The following is a 22,245-nucleotide window of genomic DNA, read 5'->3' as shown; positions in this document are numbered from 1 at the left end:
TACTAGCCCAGTGGGTTACCCTGCCGCTCCGGTACTAGCCCAGTGGGCTACCCTGCCGCTCCGGTACTAGCCCAGTGGGCTACGAACACAGCCAACTCTGGCCCCTCCCCCTCTCGACTGAGGGAGGAAGCCGCGTAAAGAAACTCCTCTCGTTTTCCTCATTTTCCTTCTGCCCTGGAATTTTTCTGTGTCACCTGCACGTCTTTTCTCTGCCACAGTCGTCATGGTTAGAGCACGACACCTGTGACTCTCATCGTAAGCCCTGGTTTGTTAGGAGGTGCTCTAGAGCAGTGCCCACTGAGCCGCATTCATGGCCCCTGGCGCTTTTGCATCAAGGGTGCAGAGTTGCAAAGTAGATTTCTGATTGCCTGGTGCATACTCGCATTCCTTATTTACATGGCCTCTGCGGGTGACCTTTCTTGAGGCTTTAGTTGAGAATCCATTTCCTTGCCTTTACCACCTTCCAGAGCCACCTGCATCCCTTGGCCAGGACCCTTGCCCCTCTTCAAAGCCAGCAGTGCCGTATCTCTCTGACCACTCTTCAGTAGCCATTTCTCCTCTTCTGCTCCCCCCTTCCACTGGTATAAGGAATCTGCTTTTACATTAGGTCCACTCGGATGATCCAGGGTCATCTCCCCATCTCAAGGGACCCCTCAGGCTCTGGGGATCCACACGTGGATGTCTGTGGGCACCATTGTTCTGTTTGCACAGTGTTCTCGGTCATCTTAGTTGCTTCTTTGCGTGTGGAAAGCAGAACTGTGCGAAAGCATGCTGTGCTGGAGCATGACCCTGCTGCCCTGCATTCGTAGGTCTCTGGCTATCCTGGTTCACATGGGATCACGGCCATGGCTGGCAGCATCTACCCGGGTCAGGCATCTCTTTTGGACCAGACGGATTCCTGGAATCATAGACCGCAGGAGATATCAATGTGGCAGCCCAGCGTGGAGGTAACCTGGATGTTCTTGGGCTGTCCATTTGTTAGCTGATGAAGCTTTGCCTAGAGTACCTTTATTTCTGAATCCTAAGAGTTACTGATTCTGATGACCTAATTCTAAAATCAAGGCGTTGCATCTCAAATTCTCCCCGGTTTTGTGAATCCTTTTTACTAAAAGAAAGAGACGCCGCCATCATTAGCCCACCCACCTGAAAGGCAGTACGTCAGGCTGAACATAATTAGCGTGTGTGTGGGGCATATCCCAGGAAGGAGCAGGAGACAGCCTCCCGCTCCGTGGGCCACATTAACCAGATTTGCCTGGTACACCAAGAACCCCACCTGTAACAGTAAATGTTTCTTTGACTCCCAGAACACCTATAGTCTGCTGCTCGTGCCCTTGCCCTTGGGGTGAGCATGTTTAACAGTTGTTTAGCGCTCCACGGCATGCGTGGACTGAGCTAATCCTCCTTCCACTCTGCCTCCAGATTGTTTTCACTTCTTCACTGCAACCAGCGATGCATTCTCTGCACATACCTTGGATTCTTCCTTTCTTTTTTTTAAGATTTTTATCCATTTGAGAGAGAGAGAGAACACACGAGTCGGGGGAGGGGCAGCGGGAGAGAGACAAGCAGAATCCCTACCTAGCAGGGAGCCTGACACAGGGCTGGATCCCAGGACCCCGAGATCACAACCCAATCCAAAGTCAGATGCTTAACCAACTGAGCCACCCAGGTGCCCTGGGTTATTTCTTGAGAATAAATCCCCGTGAGTGGAGCTGTGAGCTGAACGACTCTGCACTTGTTAAAGATGCTTGGCGGGTGGTAACTTGCAACCTCCGGGAAAGCTGCTCCCATGAGCAGAGTCTAAGAGACCCTATTTCCACCACCCTTGCTATTTTGCTGCTTCTTTTTTTTTTTTGGAAAAACACAGAAAACGGAGCATCCTAAATAGGCTCCTGAGAGTGGATGTGCTCTTTTATTTACTCCCCTGCTAGGACTCTGCTGCACTGGACCTGCGTGGGATCGGACAGGTGTTGCCGACCCACCTGATGGAAGAGCGGCTGATCCGGCAGCAGCAGGAGATGGAAGAAGATCAGCGCTGGCTAGAAAAAGAGGAGAGATTCCTGGTAATTATGTTTCTAGTAATTCGGATTTCTTCTACTTGTGAAGCTCTGCCAGAGTCTACTGTATTATAGATGATTGGAAAAGCTTGTCTTTTTCAGAACAAGAGCGATCCTTTTACATCCGGTCCCTAACACTTGCAGTCGTGGGTTATTTGCTTTTCTTGGATTTTTTCTGGCCAGATTTCTGAGATTTTAGTAGCGGCATTACAGGCTCAGAGGTGTGAGCATCTCTGTGGTTTTCGCAGAAGCAGTTACCCCCTGTAGTGTCCGCTTGCACGTAAGACTTTGCATTTTGCTCCTGCAGCACGTATAGCCAGACAGCTGAGGACCCAGGGCCTGCCTTCATGGCGTTCCTCCTCCTGTGGTCTGACAGGTGCCTCCTCCCACACATACCTGGACGGCCTCAGAAGTCTCCTGCGACAGAGGAAGTGGTGAGGCAGAGCTGTCTCTGCGTGTCTCTTGACACAAGGGCCTTTTGGACTCATGGCCCCGCTGCCAAGCATTTCTGTGCCCTCGGCCCCAGAACCCACTCCCCCGTCAGCCCACATGGCTAGTTCAGTCTTCCTGGAATAGCCTGAAAAGGGTGTCTGAACAGAGCCAGGACCCCTAGTGTTTCCACAAATTCATGAGTCGGTACCTCCCTCTGGGTAGTCCAGAGCCGGTCCCTCATGCTCCGATTCAGTAAACATTCCCCGAAGCCACATCTGTGTCAAGCTGTGTGCTGAGAGACCAGACACCCGCAAGGGTAGGGGACAGTTTTCAAATCACTTACAGTCTTCCAGGCACAGAAACACTGAAACCAACAATGAATGGTATTAGGCGACAGTGGTTTCAACCTGCACAGTTCATCAACATGCGACTCTGATTCCATCCTTTCTATGTGGCTGTCATTTTTTTTAAATTGTGTTTGAGAATTAAACACTCAGGCTCAGTGATGCACGTTTTCACTGTTGGAGAGGCCAGTGCCCTCCGCACAGAGAGTGCTGGGCTGCCCTCAGCAAGCCTGCCATCTTGGTGCACACAGGAGCGTGGGGCACACTGGGAGGCCTGCAGACGTCACACGCGCTCAACACTCGGTACTGCCAGTCAGGACTAGTGCATGCTTCCTCAGCACACGCCCCGCTCGCAGCTGAACGCCTCAGATCCTAGGTGACATCTGCCACATGCCGGTCGCCATCTGACGTATTTCTCATATATGAAGACAGTCCATCCGCTCAGCCACCCCACAAGGAAGAGACGGGTCCAGAATCCTTCACCTGTAATTCTTGAAGGTTTTATGTGCTTCAGAATTCAGTATTTTTTTGCTATAGAAAATCAGCGTAGTGTGGTGCACATGCCACGGATGAGGTCACGTTCCAGTAGCATCCCAGAGGTAAGAGCGCCAATATTCATGCATCAAAACATGAATGTTCACATGAACAGGTATAAATAACAGACTTCACGTGAGTTCAGGCCAGGTTTTGCCATGAAATTAGCTTGCTTCAGATGCAAAAGAAAATAAAAATTAAACTAAATTAAATTTCCAATCATTGGTGCTTTTTAAATTTTGGAAACGAGGATAAAGGAGTGTGCACCTGTCCCTGTATCACCCTCATTTTACGGCAGAGGAGATTTCCCAAGGTCGCCCAGCTAGCGTGTGACAGAGCCAGAGTCAGTCTGGAGTCCTGCCGCAGGGTCAGTCCTGGCTGCTGTACCGCGCTGCTCAGTGCCCGCCAGGTGTGAGGCAGCATCCTGCTGGGGGTACTTCTACGTCTTCTCTACAGACATGTACAGCAAGGTGTATGAAACGTGGATGGGCACCATGAGGGATTCACTTTTGAACAGAAGTTTCAAACTATCAAAAATGTAAATTACTTAAATCGAGGCATACCTCGATGTAAGGCGAGCTATGGACAGTGGTGCTTGTTTACAAAAGCAATCTGAGCAGGTCTGTTCAGGTCTGGAGTGGGCTTCAAGAACGGCTGTTCCCTAGGCCCTCTTAGATGTTTGTCCAGACAGCCTACCTATTTTCCTGCATCGATGTGGGATTTTAAAAAGTCAGTATTACGTATTTTCCAACCTAGAGCTGATGTGTCTAAATACCATTGTCTTGCATACGACTGACGGCACGTGAACAAAACGTTTTCTTCCAGTCGTGGCGTGCCGGCCCGGGGTGCCACTCTGCTGGTGCCCCGTGTGCAGCAAGGGCACGTGAGGAGCCCGCAGGTGCCTGCAGGAGTCAGGGACGGTGCCAGAGGCCAGATACGTTGAGCCAAGGCTGAAAGATCCATTGGGCTCTACAAGGCAAACGAGTTCAGGGAATGCCACAAGGCAGAGAGGAGGAGCATGCCTAATGACATGGGTCAGAAGACTGTTCTCAGACCCCCCACCCACGCTGGACGGACCGTAGTAGTGGGACGTAGTAATGAGTTCAGCGCCAACTCTTGTCTTCCGAGTGGGTTCATGACCTGGCTGGTTCGCTTTTGGGCTTTTTCTTGTCGTTGAGATTGTTTATGTGCAGTGGACTGAACAGGCCCTAGCGTGTACAGTTGGGTGAGTTTGATAAATGTGTAAGTCTGTGGACCCCACACCCCATACACAGGACGTTTCCAAGACTCCACATAGCTTTCAGATTATGTTCAAAGACCATTAGTGAAGCTGTATAAAATGCCCCCCAGGACTCCAGTCCGCACCGCACCTCACCTGCAGGACGACCTGAGCACTGTGGCATCCTCAGTGAGCATGTCTCCGCAGCTCAGGACCTTCCCTGGGATTTGTTCCCTGTGTCCTTTACTGCTCCCGTGCAGCTTTTATGATTTTTTTTAAGTGTGTGTCTTGCTTCCCTTGCTAAATTGCTGCCCATCCACTCAGAGCTTCCTGCCACTGCTCTAACAGTGTGGTTTTCATTGAGCTTGGTGGTTGTGCATTTTCTGTGTGTGCGTGTGCCATTGGTTTTTAGACCTTTCTCTTGTATTTTCCAGCATCTATCACATGAACTCTAATTTCTTTGGATTTTCTGTTGCTTTTTCCCCCATTTTGAGGTGTAACTGACACACGTGACTTTTTAAAAAGATTTTTTCTTCATTTTCAATGTTTGTTACATTGTATTCTCTTCTGAAGCATCTCTTGCCAAGTTTCATATTAAATAGGTCCTTGCCTGCTTTTATTTTTAAAGATGTTGTCTGTAATGGTTTTTCCATTAGGTATAATATTGGCTCTGTATTTTACAGACATTATTTTTTAAGAAAAACTTGTGAGGACATTGACATGATGAGTAATGTGGGACATTTTGCTTTGCTTTGGGCCAGCCCCGCATTCCAGAGTCAAGTCCCTACTTAAGGCATAATTGATCATTCTTTTAAGATCATGGCATATGTTGTTGTTTCCCACTAGAATTTAGTCGTGCTGTCCATAAGTGAGAATGACTTATTTATTTCATTGTGGGCTTCAAGATCAAATCAGTACCGGTGTCACAGGGGGTTGTTTAATCCCTACCCCATCTTTGATTTGAGTGTTCACAAGGCAGGCAGTGTCAGTGGTAGGGCTGAGGGCAAGCGCGTAGTCAAGACAGGGGCCTGCTTCCAGCGGGAGTTGCAGGCAGAGGAACAAAAGCAAGGAGACCAGAGTGACATAAATGTCCGCATTGCTGTTTGCTGCCACAGCCACCGTGGTATTTCTAAAATCTGATGCTGTCGCTCTCGGGCTTAAAATCTGCTCGCGGCTACCATACGGTGGACCACCAGGCCTATGAGCTGACCCTCCATCCTTCCTGTCCAGCCGTCGTCAGTCAGCCCCTGACTGTGACAGAGAGGACTGGGCACAGGAGGCGAGGCCCCGCACACACAGCCTTTGGGGAAGGCTGAGCAGCTGAAATGACCAGCAAGGGCCAGCCCAGGGACCTCTGGGGAAGACATTCCAGGAAGATAGCACACCAAGCACAAGGGCCTAAGGGTGTCTGAGCACAGAAAGACCACCGTGGTGGATAAAGGCGGACAGACAACACAGGGCCCCTTAGGCAGTGGCAGGCTGGAGGGAGCCAGGGGCCAGGGGCCAGGGGCATGGGAGGTGGTGGGAACACGGTGAGCACACTACATGTTGGCACTCAGAATGATCATTCCTGGCTTGGACCCTCCTTCTCCAGAAGGCGTTACTAGGAAGAACCCAGACTCTGGAGTCAGCCAAATGAGAATTAAAAATCCTAGTTATTATGACCCTGTATAAATTGTTTAACCTCTAGGCTTTCATTTATTAATCTGTTAATGTATAAAATAATTATAATCTCTATAAAGTGTGGGTAATACTTCCAGGGCTAGGTCGAGGATCGAATGTGCCGCACATATACAGTGGGCAAGTAAAGGATGCACAGTAGTTTCTCTAAGGGCTTTTCTTTCTCACCCGGCTTGTTCTCTATAGCACCTCTGAGAGCTGCATTGCTGAGACTCGAAAATCCTAGATCCTATCCTGCACACTACACAGAGTTCCCAAAGGCCGTCCCAGAGTACCTTCTGGCCGCTCCTGACCAAAAACTAACATAATAGATTGAGTGAGAGATTTAGCCACTTGCAGAGATTCTTCAAAGGAGCATTGCTTTTATTAGATTGGCTTGTTGGTATAAAAAAACCTTAATTCCTTTTTGCTATTGGTAGAGCGCCCATTAGTGGATTATTTTTAGCAGCTAGCTAACAAGGCCCCTGCTTTGACTAGACCCACGTGTTCTTCCAGGATGTGGGGACTGAGGGCAGGAGGCAGCCTTTCAGGCCGGGGCTCTACGCTGCAGGCTTCTCAAGCTGTCAGTGAGGAAGGGTCAGTTTCTGGGTTTTTTTCTAAACCGTTGTAGATGTGACATCCTTGTAAAATAAAATAAAAAGCAATTACTAGAAAAAAGAAATTTTTTTTTAAAAAAATAGGCAAAATATGAGCCAGACTTGTTTATATAAACTCCAACAAGCCTAAAAATTACTGTTTCAAATTGCTCTAGAACTGTCTGAAGATTCTTGCCTCCTGTGTGTCTCATCATGGCCTGGTGACACACCATCCCTGACCCTCACTGGTCCTCGGACCGCGCTGGGCAGAGCACTGCTGCTCCCTTCCGCGGGGAGAGCTTGGGCACCCTGATAGAGGAGCTATATTCTTGTTGGGAAAATTAACTTCCAAGTTGCTTTGTCAGGAATATTGCCCCAATTTTTTCTAAAAGATGGGAATCAACAGCTGTTGATGTAATCTGTTGTTAGGACTCACACCGAGTGTGGTGACTTGTTAGTTACAGCTGCTAGCTTTTCTTGAGTACTTTGGGGAGTCGGGACTCCCTCACGTTGTCCCCACACTGGCGCTTGCCTGAGGCCACATGGACCTGACCTACGGCACTTGTTCCTTGTGGTGGACCAGCTCCCAGGCCCACTCACCAGTGCTCTGAGACGGCTGCGTGCTGGTGAACCCCCGCCTCTTGAGCTCTCCCACACTGGCTGGCCCCTCAGTCTGTTCAGAGCACTGTCCTTCCTACCGGGCACTGCTTACAGACAGACAGACTGACTTTGGTGCCCGTTTCTTTTCCTTACAGCGCAGCGCGCACAGGAGTCTTCTAACGTTGTGCTAAAGACAGGATTTTCATTTTATAATGAGGAAGTCTTGTCTATATGAAGCCCACTTTGTGTTCTGAAAACGGAAATGAATGTTAGAGCTGTTTCTCCTCTCACACAGACCCAGTCAGCCTGAAGGAAGGCTGAGTGCCGGGCAGGGAGCTTGCAAGGACAAGACCACAGGACTTCTCTGGCCCTTTCCTGCTGAACCCGGCCGCAGCCCCCCTTGTTCCTTGCATCTGCCATATTCAAGGAGAAGGGACATTGAGTGGAAAGCCTCGTGTTTGAAGTTTTCTAGAGGGATGGCACACGAGCATAGAGACCACACGGCAACTGTTGGTTGCTGTGTCCCCAGAACCTGAAACAGGGCTGTCAGCCCTCACCTGCTGCGCACGAGGACACGGTGCGCATGCCCACACGTAGCACAGTGCTCACAGCCGTGTTTCTTTTTGGTACCAGGAACTGGAAATAACCCGTTCCTACAGAACAGATCCAACTCATACAGTGGGCTACTGCACGACAGTAAAAATGGGCAAACCCCTGCACACATCCGCAGGGACGGGGCTTACAGAGATAATGTCCGCCAAAGACGCCAGACACAGGGCCGTGCACATTATGCAGTCCACTTGTGAGAGCTCTTGGAGGTGGCGGTCAGGATCAGTCCCCTCCGTGAGGCGGGGTCAGGTCTCAACTGGAGCCTGCTGGGTAGGCTGCTGTTAGGTGGGTGCACACATTTCTAAAAATGCACTGAGCTCGTACACTTAAGATTGGTGCACTTTATTGTACATGTTATACCTGCATAAAAAAGGGAGGGAGGGAGAAGGCATACCTGATGGGGGAAATAATCAAATAGCCCCAAACATTTTTTATGTTTGTGATCTATTTGTGTAAGATTTCAAATATAAATTTCTTCTTTTCACATTACTATCTTCAAATCTAGAATATTTTGTAAGAAGGAAGCGGGAGAATTTAGCTTCACCCAGGAGCAGAACCAGTAACAGAACCCCTTCTCTGACGGGCTGACTGGCTCTGTTGAGTTCCCCAAGTTGGCACTCATCTCTCAGACTGTGTCGGCCATGTGAGGGAAAAACTTAAATATTTCCATTCACAGAACACAAGTGGACTTTCTATAGACAGGCTTTCTCATTTTAGAATTGGAAATCCTGTCCTGGGGAAAGTTTTAACATGAGGGAATTACTGTGCATGAGGAAAAATAAGTCATTTCATGTGGTTTATATGGAAATATAAGTAGATAATTCATGTAAATACATTAAACACAGCACCTAATTCTATAAGCAAACAGTAAGTGTCATTTGCTTTTGTTTAAGTAAAAAAGTAAATAAAGTATTTCCTACAGGTAAGAGCGCCTGGCTGGCTCATGCAGAAGAACATGCTTGATCTCTAGGTCAGGGGTTCGAGCCCCACATTGGGCATAGAGCTTCCAGAAATAAATAAACTAATGTACTTTTAAAAATGTCTATTTCCTACACTTAGGAGTACTCACTAAATAGTTATTGCCTGATTGAATGCACCTCATGTTGCTTCAGGCAGCTACAGGCATACCTCATTTTATTGCACATCACGGACATTGTGTGTTCTTTACGTACTGGAGGTTTGTGGCAAACCCTGCATTGAGCAGGTCTGTTGGTGCCATTTTGCCAACAGCATTTTGCTCACTTCATGTCTGTGTCATATTTTGGTAGTTCTCACAGTACTTCAAACTTTTTCATCAGTATTAGATTTATTGTGATGATCCGTGATCTGTGATCTTTGAGGTTACAATTGTAATTGTTTTGTGGTGCCATAAGCCGCACCCAAAGAAGATGGTGAACTTAATAAACGTCTGTGTGCTGGCCGCTCCAGCAACTGGCCGTTCCCCCATCTCTCTCTCCCTCCTCAGGCAGCCCTATTCCCTAAGACACAACACTATTGAAATTAGGTCAGCTAATAACCCTGCAGTGACCTCTCGGTCACTCAGGTGAAAGGAAAAGTCATACATCTCACTTTAAATCGAAAGCTAGAAATGATCAAGCGTAGTGAGAAGACATGTCAGAAGCCCAGACAGGCAGAAAGCCAGGCCTCTGGCACCGCACAGCCACTCTGTGAACACGAGGGAGAAGCTCTGGAAGGAAATCATACATGCTTGTCCAGGGAACACACGAACGGTAAGAAAGCGAAACAGCCTTGTTGCCGACATGGAGAGCGTTTCACTGGTCGGGAACAGGAGATCACACCAGCCCCAGCGTTCTCTTAAACCGAAGCCTCACCCAGAGCAAGGCCCGCACTCTCTTCAATTCCGTGAAGGCTGGGGGAGGTGAGGAAGCTGCAGGAGACCAGCTGTAAGCCAAGAGCGGTTCGTGAGGTTGAAGGAAGGACGTCTCCATGCCATGCAAGTGCTGACGTAGGAGCTGCCTCGAGTTCTCCAGAAGGTCGAGCTCAGATCATTCACGAAGGCGGCTGCACTAAGCAACAGACTCTCAGTGTAGGCGAAACGCCCTTCTACTGGAAGGAGACGCCATCTAGGACTTTCACAGCTGGAGAGGAGAGGTCAATGCCTGGCTTTAAAGCTGCAAAGGACAGGCTGACTCCCTTGATAGGGGCTCGTGCAGCTGGTGCCTGTCAGATGAAGCCAGTGCTCAGTGGCCATTCTGGAAGTCCTAGGGCCCTTGGGAATCATGCTTAATCTACTCTGCCTCAGCTCCATCAGTGGGACAGGAAAGCCTGGACGACCATCCTCTGTTTACAACATGATTTACTGAATATTTTAAGCCCACCCTTGAGACCTGCTCAGAAAAAAAGATTCCTTTCAAAATATGACTGCTCACTGACAATGCACCTGGTTACCCAGGAGCTCTGCTGAAGATGGACGACGAGATTTGTGTTGTTTTCACACCTGCTAACAATATCCGTTCTGTAGCCGGTGGATCAAGGAGTAGTTTTGACTGTCAAGTCTTATTATTTAAGGAGGCGATAGCGGCCATGGATAGGGATTCCTCTGATGGATCTGGGCAAAGCCAACCGAAAGCCTTCTGGAAAGGATTCGTCATTCTAGATGCCGTGAAGAACATTCGTGATTCACGGGAAGAGGTCAAGATGTCAACAGTAACAGGAGTTTGGAAGAAGTGGATCCAAGCCTCGTGGATGATGGAGGGCTCAGGACGTCAGTGGAGGACGTCCCCGCAGATGTGGTGCCAACAGCAGGAAAGCCAGAATCCCAAGTGGAGCCGGAACCGGGACCGCATTGCTGCGATCTTGGGCTAGAACGAACGGATGCGGAGGTGTCCCTCGGGAGGAGCAAAGAACATGTGCTTTCCTGAGATGGAAGCTGTGAAGACGGGAAATGAGAACAGAAGATCTAGAATATTCCATGGCCCTCGTTAGTAAGGCGGCAGCAGGGTTTGAGAGGACGAGCGCCAGTTTTGGAGGAAGTTCTGTGGGTGAAATGCTGTCAAACAGCCTCATAGGCTATAGACAGAGACTGTTCAGCGAAAGGAAGAGTCAGCCAATGTGGTTAGTATTTTTTTTAGCAACGAAGTATCTTTTAATTCAAGTAGGTACATTGTGCTTTAGACATAAGGCTCCTGCAGGCTTAATTGACTAGAGTATAGTGTAAATGTAACTTTGATCACTACCAGAAAACCAAACATTCATTTGACTCGCTTTACTGTGATACTTGCTTTCCTGTGGCATCTGGAGCAAACCTGCAATATCTGGGTTGTACCTGTAATTCTGCCTTCTGAGCTTGGAGTTCCTCATCTGTGAAACCTCTTTTCTACCTTGTGTTTTATTACAGCATCCTTGAGCAAGTATTTACTAAATGTCTGATATGCACATGACTGTTCCAAGCACATATTTAATCCTTTTAGTCAGTGTATGGGGCGGCCTACCCCTTTTCCAGCTGAGAAATGGGTTTGGAGAGGTTAAATGCCTTGTCCAAGGGGCATGGCCACTGTTCACAGTCAATCATGCAGACGCTTCATTGCCTCCCACCTGTGTGTCCTGTTTCTCCCAAGTCATGGAGATAGTGGGGGAAGCTGACAGCCCATGGCCTCTGTCCTCATGGGGCCCAGCATCCAGTGAGAAGTGGAAGGGTTCTATTGTTTAGGAAAGGAGGGCAGATTGATAGAGTATTTTGTTTATTGAATTGGCTAAGTTTTAAATGGCAGTGCAGTGGTGTAGGGCCCAGAGAGAGCCTACTGACAGAAGTAAATCCAGACTGCCCAGCAGTTGGGCAGCTTATACCCAGGATTTTTCAAATGTTCAAACCCTCTGACTCAGCAATTCCATCTTAGAACTCTGTCCTAGGGAAATAATCAGGGATTTAATCAAACATTTCTATACAGAAGTCTTCACCAACAACCTATTTATACAATCGAAATTTTGAAAATGGCCCCACCATTCAACAGACAGAACTATTTCTTTTACATGACATCCTGTGGCACTGATCTAGTACTTTGCAGTATTCATTCATTTAATCCTCCCATCAGGCCTGCACAGCGGGTACTATAACTGCCCTGTTTTGAAGCTGAAGAAATTGAGGCCAAGGTCACGCAGCTTTGAAAGGGTTGGAGCCAGACCTGAACCCAGGCCACCTGATGCCAGAGCCCATTCGCCTCACTGTCGGTTTCTTTTTATGACAGCCTTCATGTTGAGGGAGGCTTGCAACTTTTAACATGGTTTTGACCAATTTCTACTATATAATGTTACATAAAGGTTATAAAATTATATGGCATGGTTTCATTTTTGTAAACATACATTTATAAGAAGGTGGAGAGACAAAGCTCATTTCTTTCTCACCACCACCCCGGCCCTGCCACCCACAAGTGCTTACGGGTTCTGTCCTCAGTGCTCAGCGCCGGGCCCTTGCAGGTGTAGGGTGAACAAAGAAAAATCAGACATCAAGACGTTCTCTGTCGAATGAGGGAAGTAATTACTGCATGATTCCTGCCACAGAGAGGATCTCTGTAAGATACAGCAGACTGGCAAAGACCAAGAAAGGAGCAGTCCTGTCTGGAGAGGCTGTAGGAAGTGCACCCTGAGAAGGGGTCTGTGGCCAGAGTGCAGAGGCAAGGGGAGGCAGGAGTCAGCGTGGCTGCAGGGCGGGTATCAAGCAGGCGGGAGGCCATTGCATGTACTGGACTTCATGAGGAACAGACCTTTGAACACGCTCTGAACCATGATGACATGTAATCTCCTTTGCCTATTGTGGGATTAGTGAAATTTGCATACTTTATAGTAAATCCAGATTTATCTGTATGGCTTCTGCATGGTGGATGCACTGGGTGGGGAAAAGGGGTGGCGTGTAATTGGACTATTTGCTGCTTCGGCAATTACAGCCAAGTACATACGAGCCTTCCTCTGCCAGGAAGCAGGCTTGGGTACCTGCTCTTTTTCACCCTGGGGTGGAATTCTCTGTTTAGAAGAAACTCGTGTCGTATGAGGAAGGAACTTAATATGTCCATGATTTTCAAACCAGGAATGGAACTGTCTGGTTTTGTTTTCTTTGCTTTAGAAACCTGACGTGCGGCTCTCTCGAGGCAGTATCGACAGGGAGGATGGAAGTCTCCAGGGTCCGGTAAGCAGCTGCCCAGTTCTTGCCAGGACTTGCCAGGACAGATGTAGGCTGTCACTTTGTGTCGTAAGATACCCACACTCGCTAATCTTCATAGCATGGAACACAGGAATCCGATCGGCCAAGATCATCAGAAGCTGCAGTGCACAACCCGGCACTGGTCGCCCCCCCTTACTCACACAGCTTCATAGTAGCAGCTCTAGCAGCTCTGTGCTCTACAGAAAATACTGTTGACACATGTCCACTGTCCTTTGCTACATGTCTGCACTCTTAGTGCCTGCTTATGAGTTGCTACAATTACAGGAAACTTGTCCAAGATTTTTTTTTTCTTCTGTGTGTTGTAGGGTGAAATGCCTGAAATTCTCTTTAAAGAGCTAGTTTATGGTTATTCCAAATATGTTTAAAGCATGCGAGAAATATTCTCTAATCTTTTAGGGAGAATAGTTTAAATCGTTTTATTAAGATTTCCATCAGCAGATGTCTGAGTGAAATAAAAGCAGATTTCTCTGAACATGAGATGAAGTTCCCAGTACAGAAGAGAAACCAGTGCCTGCCAGGTAGCAGACCAATGGAGATAAAGCCCTAATAAGGCTTCTGGATTTACTTCCAAACACACATGCGTGCATACACAAGACTGGGTCATCATCCCACTCCAAGATGCATGGTATGGAATGGCCTACCAGGGGTTTTCTCTAATCTGTACTGTGAAATCCAGCTGCCCCTGAGATCTGGCCCCTGGAAGATGTGCTCGGTCACCAGCATGGTGAGCCACCATGGTAAGACTGAGCATCAGAGTGAAGGTAAACCGTAGTCAAGGGACTGGCTATTCAGAGCACCACTACTAGGATACTTTATTAGAAAAGGGAAATCATGTGTGTTCCAGTAGGTGGCACATAACAGGCCCCCAGAAAGCACGTGGAATGAGAGAATCGGGGAGTGGATTAGACATGGATAGAAGGGTTCTTCTGTGGAGCAGACGACGCGGGACAGGTCCTCTTGCAACCTTGTCACCCAGGCCTCGGCAACAGTGAGAGCGCTTATTACTGATGAGAAGGTACTTAGTGCTACAAGGTGCTATGCTGAGTGCTGTCCTCATACCACCTCCCTAAGACCCCAGCACTCCTGTCAAGTCAGGCCTGTTGTCATCCACACCCCTCGAAGGGGTAAACTGAGGCTTGTAGAAAACTTGCTCAAGGTGACCCGTCACGGTGCCAGATGCCAGACTGCACTCGCTCACTGCAAGGGATGTGGTTTAGGTTGTGGCCGCTTCCTTCCGGAAGTCCGGTAACACACCGTGAGCATTCTGCCTTTCCCTCTTCTGTTCTTTGCTAAATTTAGATAACAATCTGATTTGGCCCACTTCTTGAAATGCTCCAAATTAACACTTTTGGAAAATGTGCCGTGGCTTCAGGGAGAAGTCATTCAACTGTTTGGGGCTTTGGTTTTCCAGTTCGTTAACTGAGGCTGATGATGTTCCTAATACATATGCCTAATACAGGGGTGTCGTCACAAGATGAACATGATGTCAACTTGTATGTTATTTTGAAAATCCGAATGGTTTTTACTTTTATGCAAGTTGATGGGGTCAGTTTCCAGTATGCAGTTATTAGTGTTCGTTCACTAGCTCATGCCTACTTAAAATCTACAATCTTCTCCAAGGCCCAGGGTCCATAGCTAGATTTGCCGCAGAACCAGAACGCAGCCTGACCACATGCTCGTCCATCAGACTTCTGAAAGCAGGGACTTTTCCACGCCTTCCCTCCCAGAGCGACCTGTGGAATGGCCTAACACAGTACATTATACATACTTTTGCTGAATTAATCCAGAATGTTCTTAGAATTTTCTAGTTAATTGAGTTTTCTTGTAACCTGGGTATCAACCAGAAAATTCTTTGTGTTTTAAGTTCTTGTTAAATGTATGTATTTTACTGCCTGGATCAGTGAACACAACACAGCTCACAGACTATGTCCGCTTTTAGAGTTTTGGCCATGTTTCCTGCTGTTTTACACACTCATCCTCCAGCTGCCCTGGCCGCCTGGTCCCTCCCATGCTATCTGCCCCTCCCGGGGGATGCCCTGTCTCTGGGCCGCTCTCCTCCCAGATTTCTTCATGGCTTCCCCCACCCAACGTGTGCAAAGGTCACGTTCTCAGAAGGCCTGATCTTCCCACTGAGACCTGCCGTGTCCTCCCCGCCCACTCCACCCCCATGTCCCTTTTCCGGCGGCCTTGGCGATGTGCTGTTGTGTGTACCTGCTGTTACTGTCTCTCTCGCTGTCTGTGTTACCCCGGCCACTCCCCGGGGCGGGGCGGGGGGGGGGGGGTTCTGTGCCCAGAACAAAGCAGGTGTTCCGTAACAGTAATAATAGTACACGCTAGGTTGACGGTGAAGGGCTGCAGAGTCAGCTGTGAAGGAGCCCTCGTCCCCAGCTCTGCAGGTTCGGGAGCCTTTCAGATGGGCTGTGAAACAGCGTGTTGGCAGTAGGTGTGTTTCCGGGAGAGGAACCGTTTTCATTGTGCATTTCACAGCGGTAGATCTCTTTACAGCAGAAAGTAAAGCACCTTAAAATATATTTTTTAAATTAGTTTATTATTTTAAATTAAGCAAGGTAAGTCTCTTCAGAAGTAGAATGTGGTTCTAAAAAGACTAAGTTTCGTTTAGCTATCCCAGGGTAGGTTGTTTGCCGTGGGACCGCAGCTGTGACAGCCCGCGGCAGGCTGGCCTTCAGTGGGACAGTCTTTTGTCCTGTCCCCGGGGTGGAAATTCTGGGCTTGCGGTCGGCTTGTTGGCCGGGCCTGTGGCTTGGTCCCGAATGGATGGAGCTGTAGCAGCGCATCCTGACACACAAGGGCTTCGGGTGACAGTGACAGCACAGGCATACCCAATAGCCCGGTGCCACAGACTCTCCCGCTGTCACTGTCCCCGCCTGTACCCGTCCCTGTGAGGAGAACATCCGGGAGGCTGTGAGGCAGCTTCTGAGCACAGGACCCAGACGCTGCGGAGGCCCGGATTTCACACTCCTGGAAGGTGCACTGGGGGCATCCATGGATGTCATTGTTTTAGAAGGAAATTCTCATTGGCTGTGAGGGCTCCCGTCCCTGTTCCCGTCCCGTCCCTCGCTTGCCCCCTCACAGCCCTTTTCCCACACCTGCTGGCAATCTGGCTGTTTGTAAGCCCCCCGCCCCCAATTAGGCCTTGAAGGCAGCCCCCCATCGCGTTGGTCTTTGAACCCAGCACTTCGCACAGAAGTTCAAGGGGACAGAGGGGGAGGGAGAGAGGGAAGGCCGTGGCCTGTAGTGAACGCTGGTGACGGAGCTTTTGTTTTCCCACAGACTGGAAACCAACACATATATCAGCCTGTGGGGAAACCAGGTAAGTGAAGAAATGAATTATCTGTCAAGAAGTTTTTATAATTTAGAGGGAGCAAGTTTTAAGTGTACAGAGTTTTTGAGCTTTGGAATACCTCATGATTTTTGAACACTTTTTCCTCTACGGACCAAAGCAAGTGTGATGTTTACCAAATTCAGCCGATGACTGCAATATTAGGGAACAGAACATATGGCTGTAATGCATCAGGAGCGCCTCGGTAGGATGCGCGCTCCAAGATAAGTGTACATTGTAGCAATGTGACTCCGTGCCAGGTGTTATCTGGGGGCTTCTGTTCGGTGTATTACCCTGCCTCACCTAACGGGACTCCTCCCCATTTACCAGATCCTGCAGCTCCGCCAAAGAAACCGCCACGGCCTGGGGCCCCCGGTCACCTGGGCAGCCTCGCCAGCCTCAGCAGCCCCGGGGACAGTTACAACGAGGGCGTCAAGGTGGGCATCTGAGCCGAGCTCTGCTCAGGGCTTTGTGGGGCCTTTCGCTTCGGGGTTGGTGATCAGGAACTTGAAGTGGAGTCAGTGCTGAAGACGGAATGAGCGGAGTGGTGCTGCTGTGGGCCCCAGGCGTCCGTTTGGTAGGGCTCTGCACCCCTCCCGAGAGCCTGGAGCAAGCTTGACAGGAGCCTGTCTCGTCTGGTTTTCTCTCACATGATAAAGTCGGGCCTCAGTCAGAGCCTGAGTTCCTAGATAAAGGCTTTTCTCTTATCACGCAGAATGTTTCTTGGGACTGCAGTGCTGGGATGGCTTCTGGTTTTAAACGTTAATTAAACCAGGATGCCTGGGGAAAGGGAACCCTTCTGCGGGTTCACCGTCTCTTAAGTGTGTCGGTATGGCTTTAGTGGAAAACTGTCACCGTTTTCCACCTGGGGCGAGGACTGCATTTGTTGTAAAGTGGCGTGGGCTGCGTGGAACCAGCCCTCGGAGGAGGGGAGCGTGTGGCTCAGGTGCTGACAGCCCCAGCTTCTCCTTGGCTCAGGAGCGCTGCACGCACAGCCTGCCCTGCTACGTGTGAGGGGGGCCGTCAGGGCTCCTGACCACCCCCGTCCCCGGCCTCCGTCCCTGGCCTCCACCAGACCCTGCCGCGTTGGCCTCTGGGCCCCTTGGAAGCAGCTCTCCTCTCACAAGAAGCAAAGGCAAGGGTTCTCCTTCTCTCTTGTGCCCATTTAATGAGAGGATCTCTATTTTCCATGAGACATCAGTCATCTCTCAAAATATGTCTTGTTTCTTAATTCTGATACACCTTTTTTGTACATTTTAACATCTCGAAAATCAGGGTGATGTGTTGGTTTAATTGGCAGCTTTTTTTTTCCTTAGAGGAACATTAAAAAGGTGCCTCCTGCAGTGGGTGGGATCTTAGAACCTGGTAACTATGTTATCAGTTAAGAGAAACTTCGTTTCACAAATAACCACCCTCTGGCTTGCCCTCCCTGAGCCATGTGCTGTGACAGAGCCTGTCCTCACATCAGCCTCACAGGATTGGTGGTGGTAGTATTGTTTCTACTTTTCATATGACACGGCAAGGTTCACAGAGGTTAAAGGTCGTATTCAAGGTTACAGGCTCCCCAGCTGAGCCAGCATTTAGCCAGTAGGCTGGGCTGATTCCCAGAGAGAAGAGAGGAAGCCCTCGGCAGAGAAAATGCCATCTCCAGCCCAGAGGGCCAGTGAGCAGGGAGTGAACGGGCTGACCCTGGCTGGCCCCGCCTGCCCCCTGAGGGATGTAGCTCAGGCACCACTAGGTCAGAGGCACCCCAGCTCTGAGGGCTGGTGGTCAGCCCCCAGAAACCAGAGCGCTGGTCCTGGAGCTGGGCCCGGGGCTTGGCATCCGGTGCCCACCCCCCCCAGCTCAGGGGCACTGCACAGGGTATTCTCTGAGGAAGAGCGAAGGGGGACACGGCCCTTCCTAATGTGGTTTCTTGACATAAATTTAAAAAGGGAAGAAGGAGAAATTAGGTTAATGAAGTTTGTCATTTACATGAGCCACAAGAGGAAACTTTCCAAAATGGCTTGTATTACAAGGAAAAACCAACTTGAGAAGGAGCTCAGATACCAGCTCAGAATTCCCACGTTTGCCTTTACATTTGTAATAACGTGAATGACTATAATTGAAAAATACCCTTAAAGAGGGTGTTAGGCAAGTAGAAATCATGATGGATATAGCATGCTTACCTAAAATGCATTAAGTAAAGATTTAATAATGAAGTAGGGGTGCTTGGGTGACTCAGCCGTTACGTGTCTGACTCTTGATCTCAGGGTCTTAATCTCAGGATCGTGAGTTCATTGGGCTCTGTGCTGGGCATGGAGCCTACTTAAAAAAATAAATAAATATGAAGTATATGTCTCTAGTTCTTCCTTATCCGCCTGTTCAGTAGAGGTTACTGAATCCAGCCTAAAAGAACAATGCTGTCTTAATACAGAAATGCTTATTGCTGGGTGTAACTAATGGAACTCATCCAGACAACATTTAATCCAAAATCCATCTCAGTTTCTCCTTTGGTGGCTTTGTTTCGATTCTGGATTATTTGAGCTTGAAGCACCCACCTCAGTGGTTGGAATTGTGTATGTCTCTGGGGAGTGGTGCTTTATCCCAACTGTCTGCCAAGGAACCTCCAAGTTGGCCCCAGAAACTAGGAAACCAGCAGCAAAGCTTTGGCTTTGGGTGCGTTACTGTGCATGGTGGCTGGAGGCACAGGGACCGTGCTTCTGTGACCCGCCTTGATTGGGCACAGGGCACATACAGAAGAACAGAAGCTTTAAATAGTTTAGGATAAAGCAGCCTTTGCCTGCTGGAGTCCAGAATGGCCGCGGTTCTTCCTGATGGAGTCCCGCCTGTGGCACCTGTTGCGGAAGCTGCGCCTTTATGTTGATCCAGTCTGAAGTGGCACATCTGCCGAGCTCATCGCAGGGCCGCGTGTGACTCTCGGTGCAGAAGGGAAGAGGCAGGGATGTCCTCTCTTGAAGTGATCTCCCTCTTTCTAATGCAGGGAAAACACTGTGGAAGGTTGGGCCTTGAAATTGAAGATTCTGCTGAACTTCTATACCACAGGGTGCACCTGTTTCAGACATAACTGAGGGGCAAGATAACCACCTTTTCCCAATTAACTTAGTCTTTTAAGTTAAATAGGAGTAGGGTGACCTTGGTGTAAGCTGTGGGGGAAAGAGCACTAAATAAAACTTCTAAGTTTAAAATAAAGGAGCCTGCAGCCTAAGACTTGGCTCAAAAGAAGGATTTGTTGTTTGTTTGTTTAGTTTTGTTTTGTTTTTGTTTTTAAAATAAGCTCCTGATGTCTTTACAACCAGCCCCAAGCCGGGGATCTTGATCATGGTGGAGAGCGAACGGCAAAGCCTGTTTCCAGGGACGTTGGGGGCTGGGCACGGGGTGCCGGGGCCGGACAGTCTCAGTGGCCCAGAAGCCCGGTGGGCAGTTCTCAGGGGTGTCAAGCACATTTCAAGACCTCTTCTTTCTGAGGACCCCTAATGCTTTGCTACTCGCATGGCTGCCAGGTTGTCCCTCTCTGGCTTTGCGTGTTGTTTTCCTCATTTACTTCATGAAAACAAGCATGGCACGTGGCAGGCCTCCTTGCCGAGTGCGCCAGCACCCTGGACCAATGGCCCAGCTGTTGTGCCTGGATGACCAGGGAACCGGGGGCTGGCTCCTAGGCAGGCTTCAAACTCGTTCCTTTTGGTTCTGCTCGTGTGTTTTTGTGGGGGTTTTGTCTGCTGCCTTTATTAATACTGTTTTTCTTTTTTCCCCTTCTCTGATAAATTTCTCTAACTTTTCCTCACCTCCCGTTCAACAATAGCCATGGAGGGTAAGCACATTGTGTCTGTGTGTCTGTCCTGCTCCTTCACTCTTAGCGCTCTGCATGTGACTCGAGCAGAAATCAGGGAGCCTGGGGAGGGCACTTTTGCTTGGCTTATCACCAGAGACAAGGTCTTTATCTGCCAGAGAGTGAGGCATGAACATCTTTGCAGGGACTGAACTATTCCTGTCCGTGGCTGTCTCGCACCAGACTTGAACACTGGGCTCCCGGTTCCTCAGACAGAGTCAGCCCGAAGGTTCAGAATGGGCATCTAGAGGTTTCGACTGAGCGCTGGCAGCAGACCCATCAGCAGGCAGCTGTGATTATGTACTGCGCTTTAGTTTTCTTAAAGTAGACACACACGGCCCTTTCTGTGCCTGGTGTTACCCATGTGAACTTTCAAATGCTGTTGGACATGTTCCGCAGGCCCTGCGCTCGCTTGCCTTCTCGCAAGTAACATTCATCGGTGTCTCTGTGCCCGGGCACTGGGGAGGGCCTGTGCCCAAGAGCTCCTTCAGGTCCCCCTCACCCCGATGGCCACGTGAGGAGCCGAGGCCCGGCCAGTGGCATGTGCACCTCGGGGCTCCTGGCGCCACCGCCACGGCCCTCACTGCCGCAGCATGGTGCAAGCAGACGGGGTCCACTTCACGAGACTCGTGTCTGTCCGCTTGTTCCAGTCGTAAAGGGGACACACGTGTCTGTGAAGTGGTCTGGAGGCAGCCACGCTGAGCCATACAGTTCTGACGGCAGGAGCCAGACTAAGCAGGAATTCTTAGAGTCTTAACATAGAATGTTTGACCCCCTATATCCAGCTTCCCATGAAATCCTCAGAGAGACATAGAACACATGAATTCTTAATCTTGGTGAATGATTTGGTGGGGGGCGTCAAATCACTACTCTGAAAGAATCTGGGGCTTTTAGCATCATGGGTATGATTCCACTTCCTTTCCTTTAACTGAGCTCAAAGTTACAAAAAATGATTGCCTCGTTCACTTGTCACTTGGATGAATTACTTGACTGTCATCCTCCAACTGAGCTGTAGCCATGCAGACAAGCCAATCAATTGTGATCCACTTTGATCTCTTTTAAAGACCCTCTGTAACTTAGCTGCGGTGAGGTGCCGCCCCCTTGTGGGGGCTGGGGGCATAACGGCTTCTGTGTTGCAGCTTCAGCCCCAGGAAATCAGCCCCCCACCCACTGCCAACCTGGACCGGTCCAACGACAGGGTGTACGAGAATGTGACGGGCCTGGTGAAGGCTGTCATCGAGATGTCCAGCAAGATCCAGCCGGCCCCGCCAGAGGAGTACGTTCCCATGGTGAAGGTAAAACCCAGCCCTCCGCCAGGAGGAAATGTTCTTAGACCCGTGGGTGCCGCGGTGCCCCTCAGAGTCCGACCCGGTGTGTCGGACTTGGAGCAGCACAGGCTTTAACAGCCACTGCTCACTCACCGTCTTGCATGAAAAACCAAGCTGCAAAGTGGCATCACACGAGCTTATGGTGTGATGTCATTTCTGTGAAGTTTGAAAGCATGCAGACCTCTTGCTGTGCGCGGCTTGGGGACACGCGGCTCTGCTGCAGGAGCACCTGCACATACGGAGAGCACTTGACCTTCAGACGCTGCCCTGGGGGAGGGGCCATTGTGGAGAGGGACGATGGGGGCTTTATCTGTGCTGTTTTCTTCCGGGGTGGGTATGTGGGTGCTCACAAAATCTTTTTTAATAAGGTGAAAAGATAGAAATGAAAATATTCTGCACTAGCCTAACCTTGCCAAGCTGTGTCTGGGGGCGTGGTGTCCTGGAAGAGAGTACCAGAAGCTCTGCGAGAAAGGAGGCTAGGTGCCACCCCCCAGCAGGGCACACTGGCATTCGCGAGCTCAGAGG

At 49.5% G+C, this 22,245-nt stretch overlaps 1 protein-coding gene across 13 annotated transcripts in view; it reads left to right on the top strand.

The window, feature by feature from the left end:
- PTK2 (protein tyrosine kinase 2) overlaps positions 1 to 22,245 on the top strand; it is a 254,549-nt gene that overhangs the window by 227,126 nt on the left and 5,178 nt on the right. For 10 of the 13 annotated variants that reach the window (XM_073893261.1, XM_073893260.1, XM_025871182.2 and 7 more), the window contains 6 exons: positions 810 to 947; positions 1,929 to 2,060; positions 13,125 to 13,187; positions 16,515 to 16,554; positions 16,894 to 17,000; positions 21,532 to 21,687. In XM_073893261.1, coding sequence (XP_073749362.1) covers positions 810 to 947; positions 1,929 to 2,060; positions 13,125 to 13,187; positions 16,515 to 16,554; positions 16,894 to 17,000; positions 21,532 to 21,687 — 636 coding nt within the window. Of the gene's footprint in view, positions 1 to 809; positions 948 to 1,928; positions 2,061 to 13,124; positions 13,188 to 16,514; positions 16,555 to 16,893; positions 20,375 to 21,531; positions 21,688 to 22,245 lie in introns of those variants that run through there. The other 3 variants (XM_073893263.1, XM_073893264.1, XR_012378376.1) reach the window with 2 other exon arrangements.

The sequence above is a fragment of the Callorhinus ursinus genome, unplaced genomic scaffold, assembly GCF_003265705.2.
Source record: "Callorhinus ursinus isolate GAN/ISIS: 27379988/994484 unplaced genomic scaffold, GSC_fseal_2.0 scaffold5, whole genome shotgun sequence".
Taxonomy (NCBI): Eukaryota; Metazoa; Chordata; class Mammalia; order Carnivora; family Otariidae; genus Callorhinus; species Callorhinus ursinus.
This window is presented reverse-complemented; position numbering and strand designations above follow the sequence as displayed.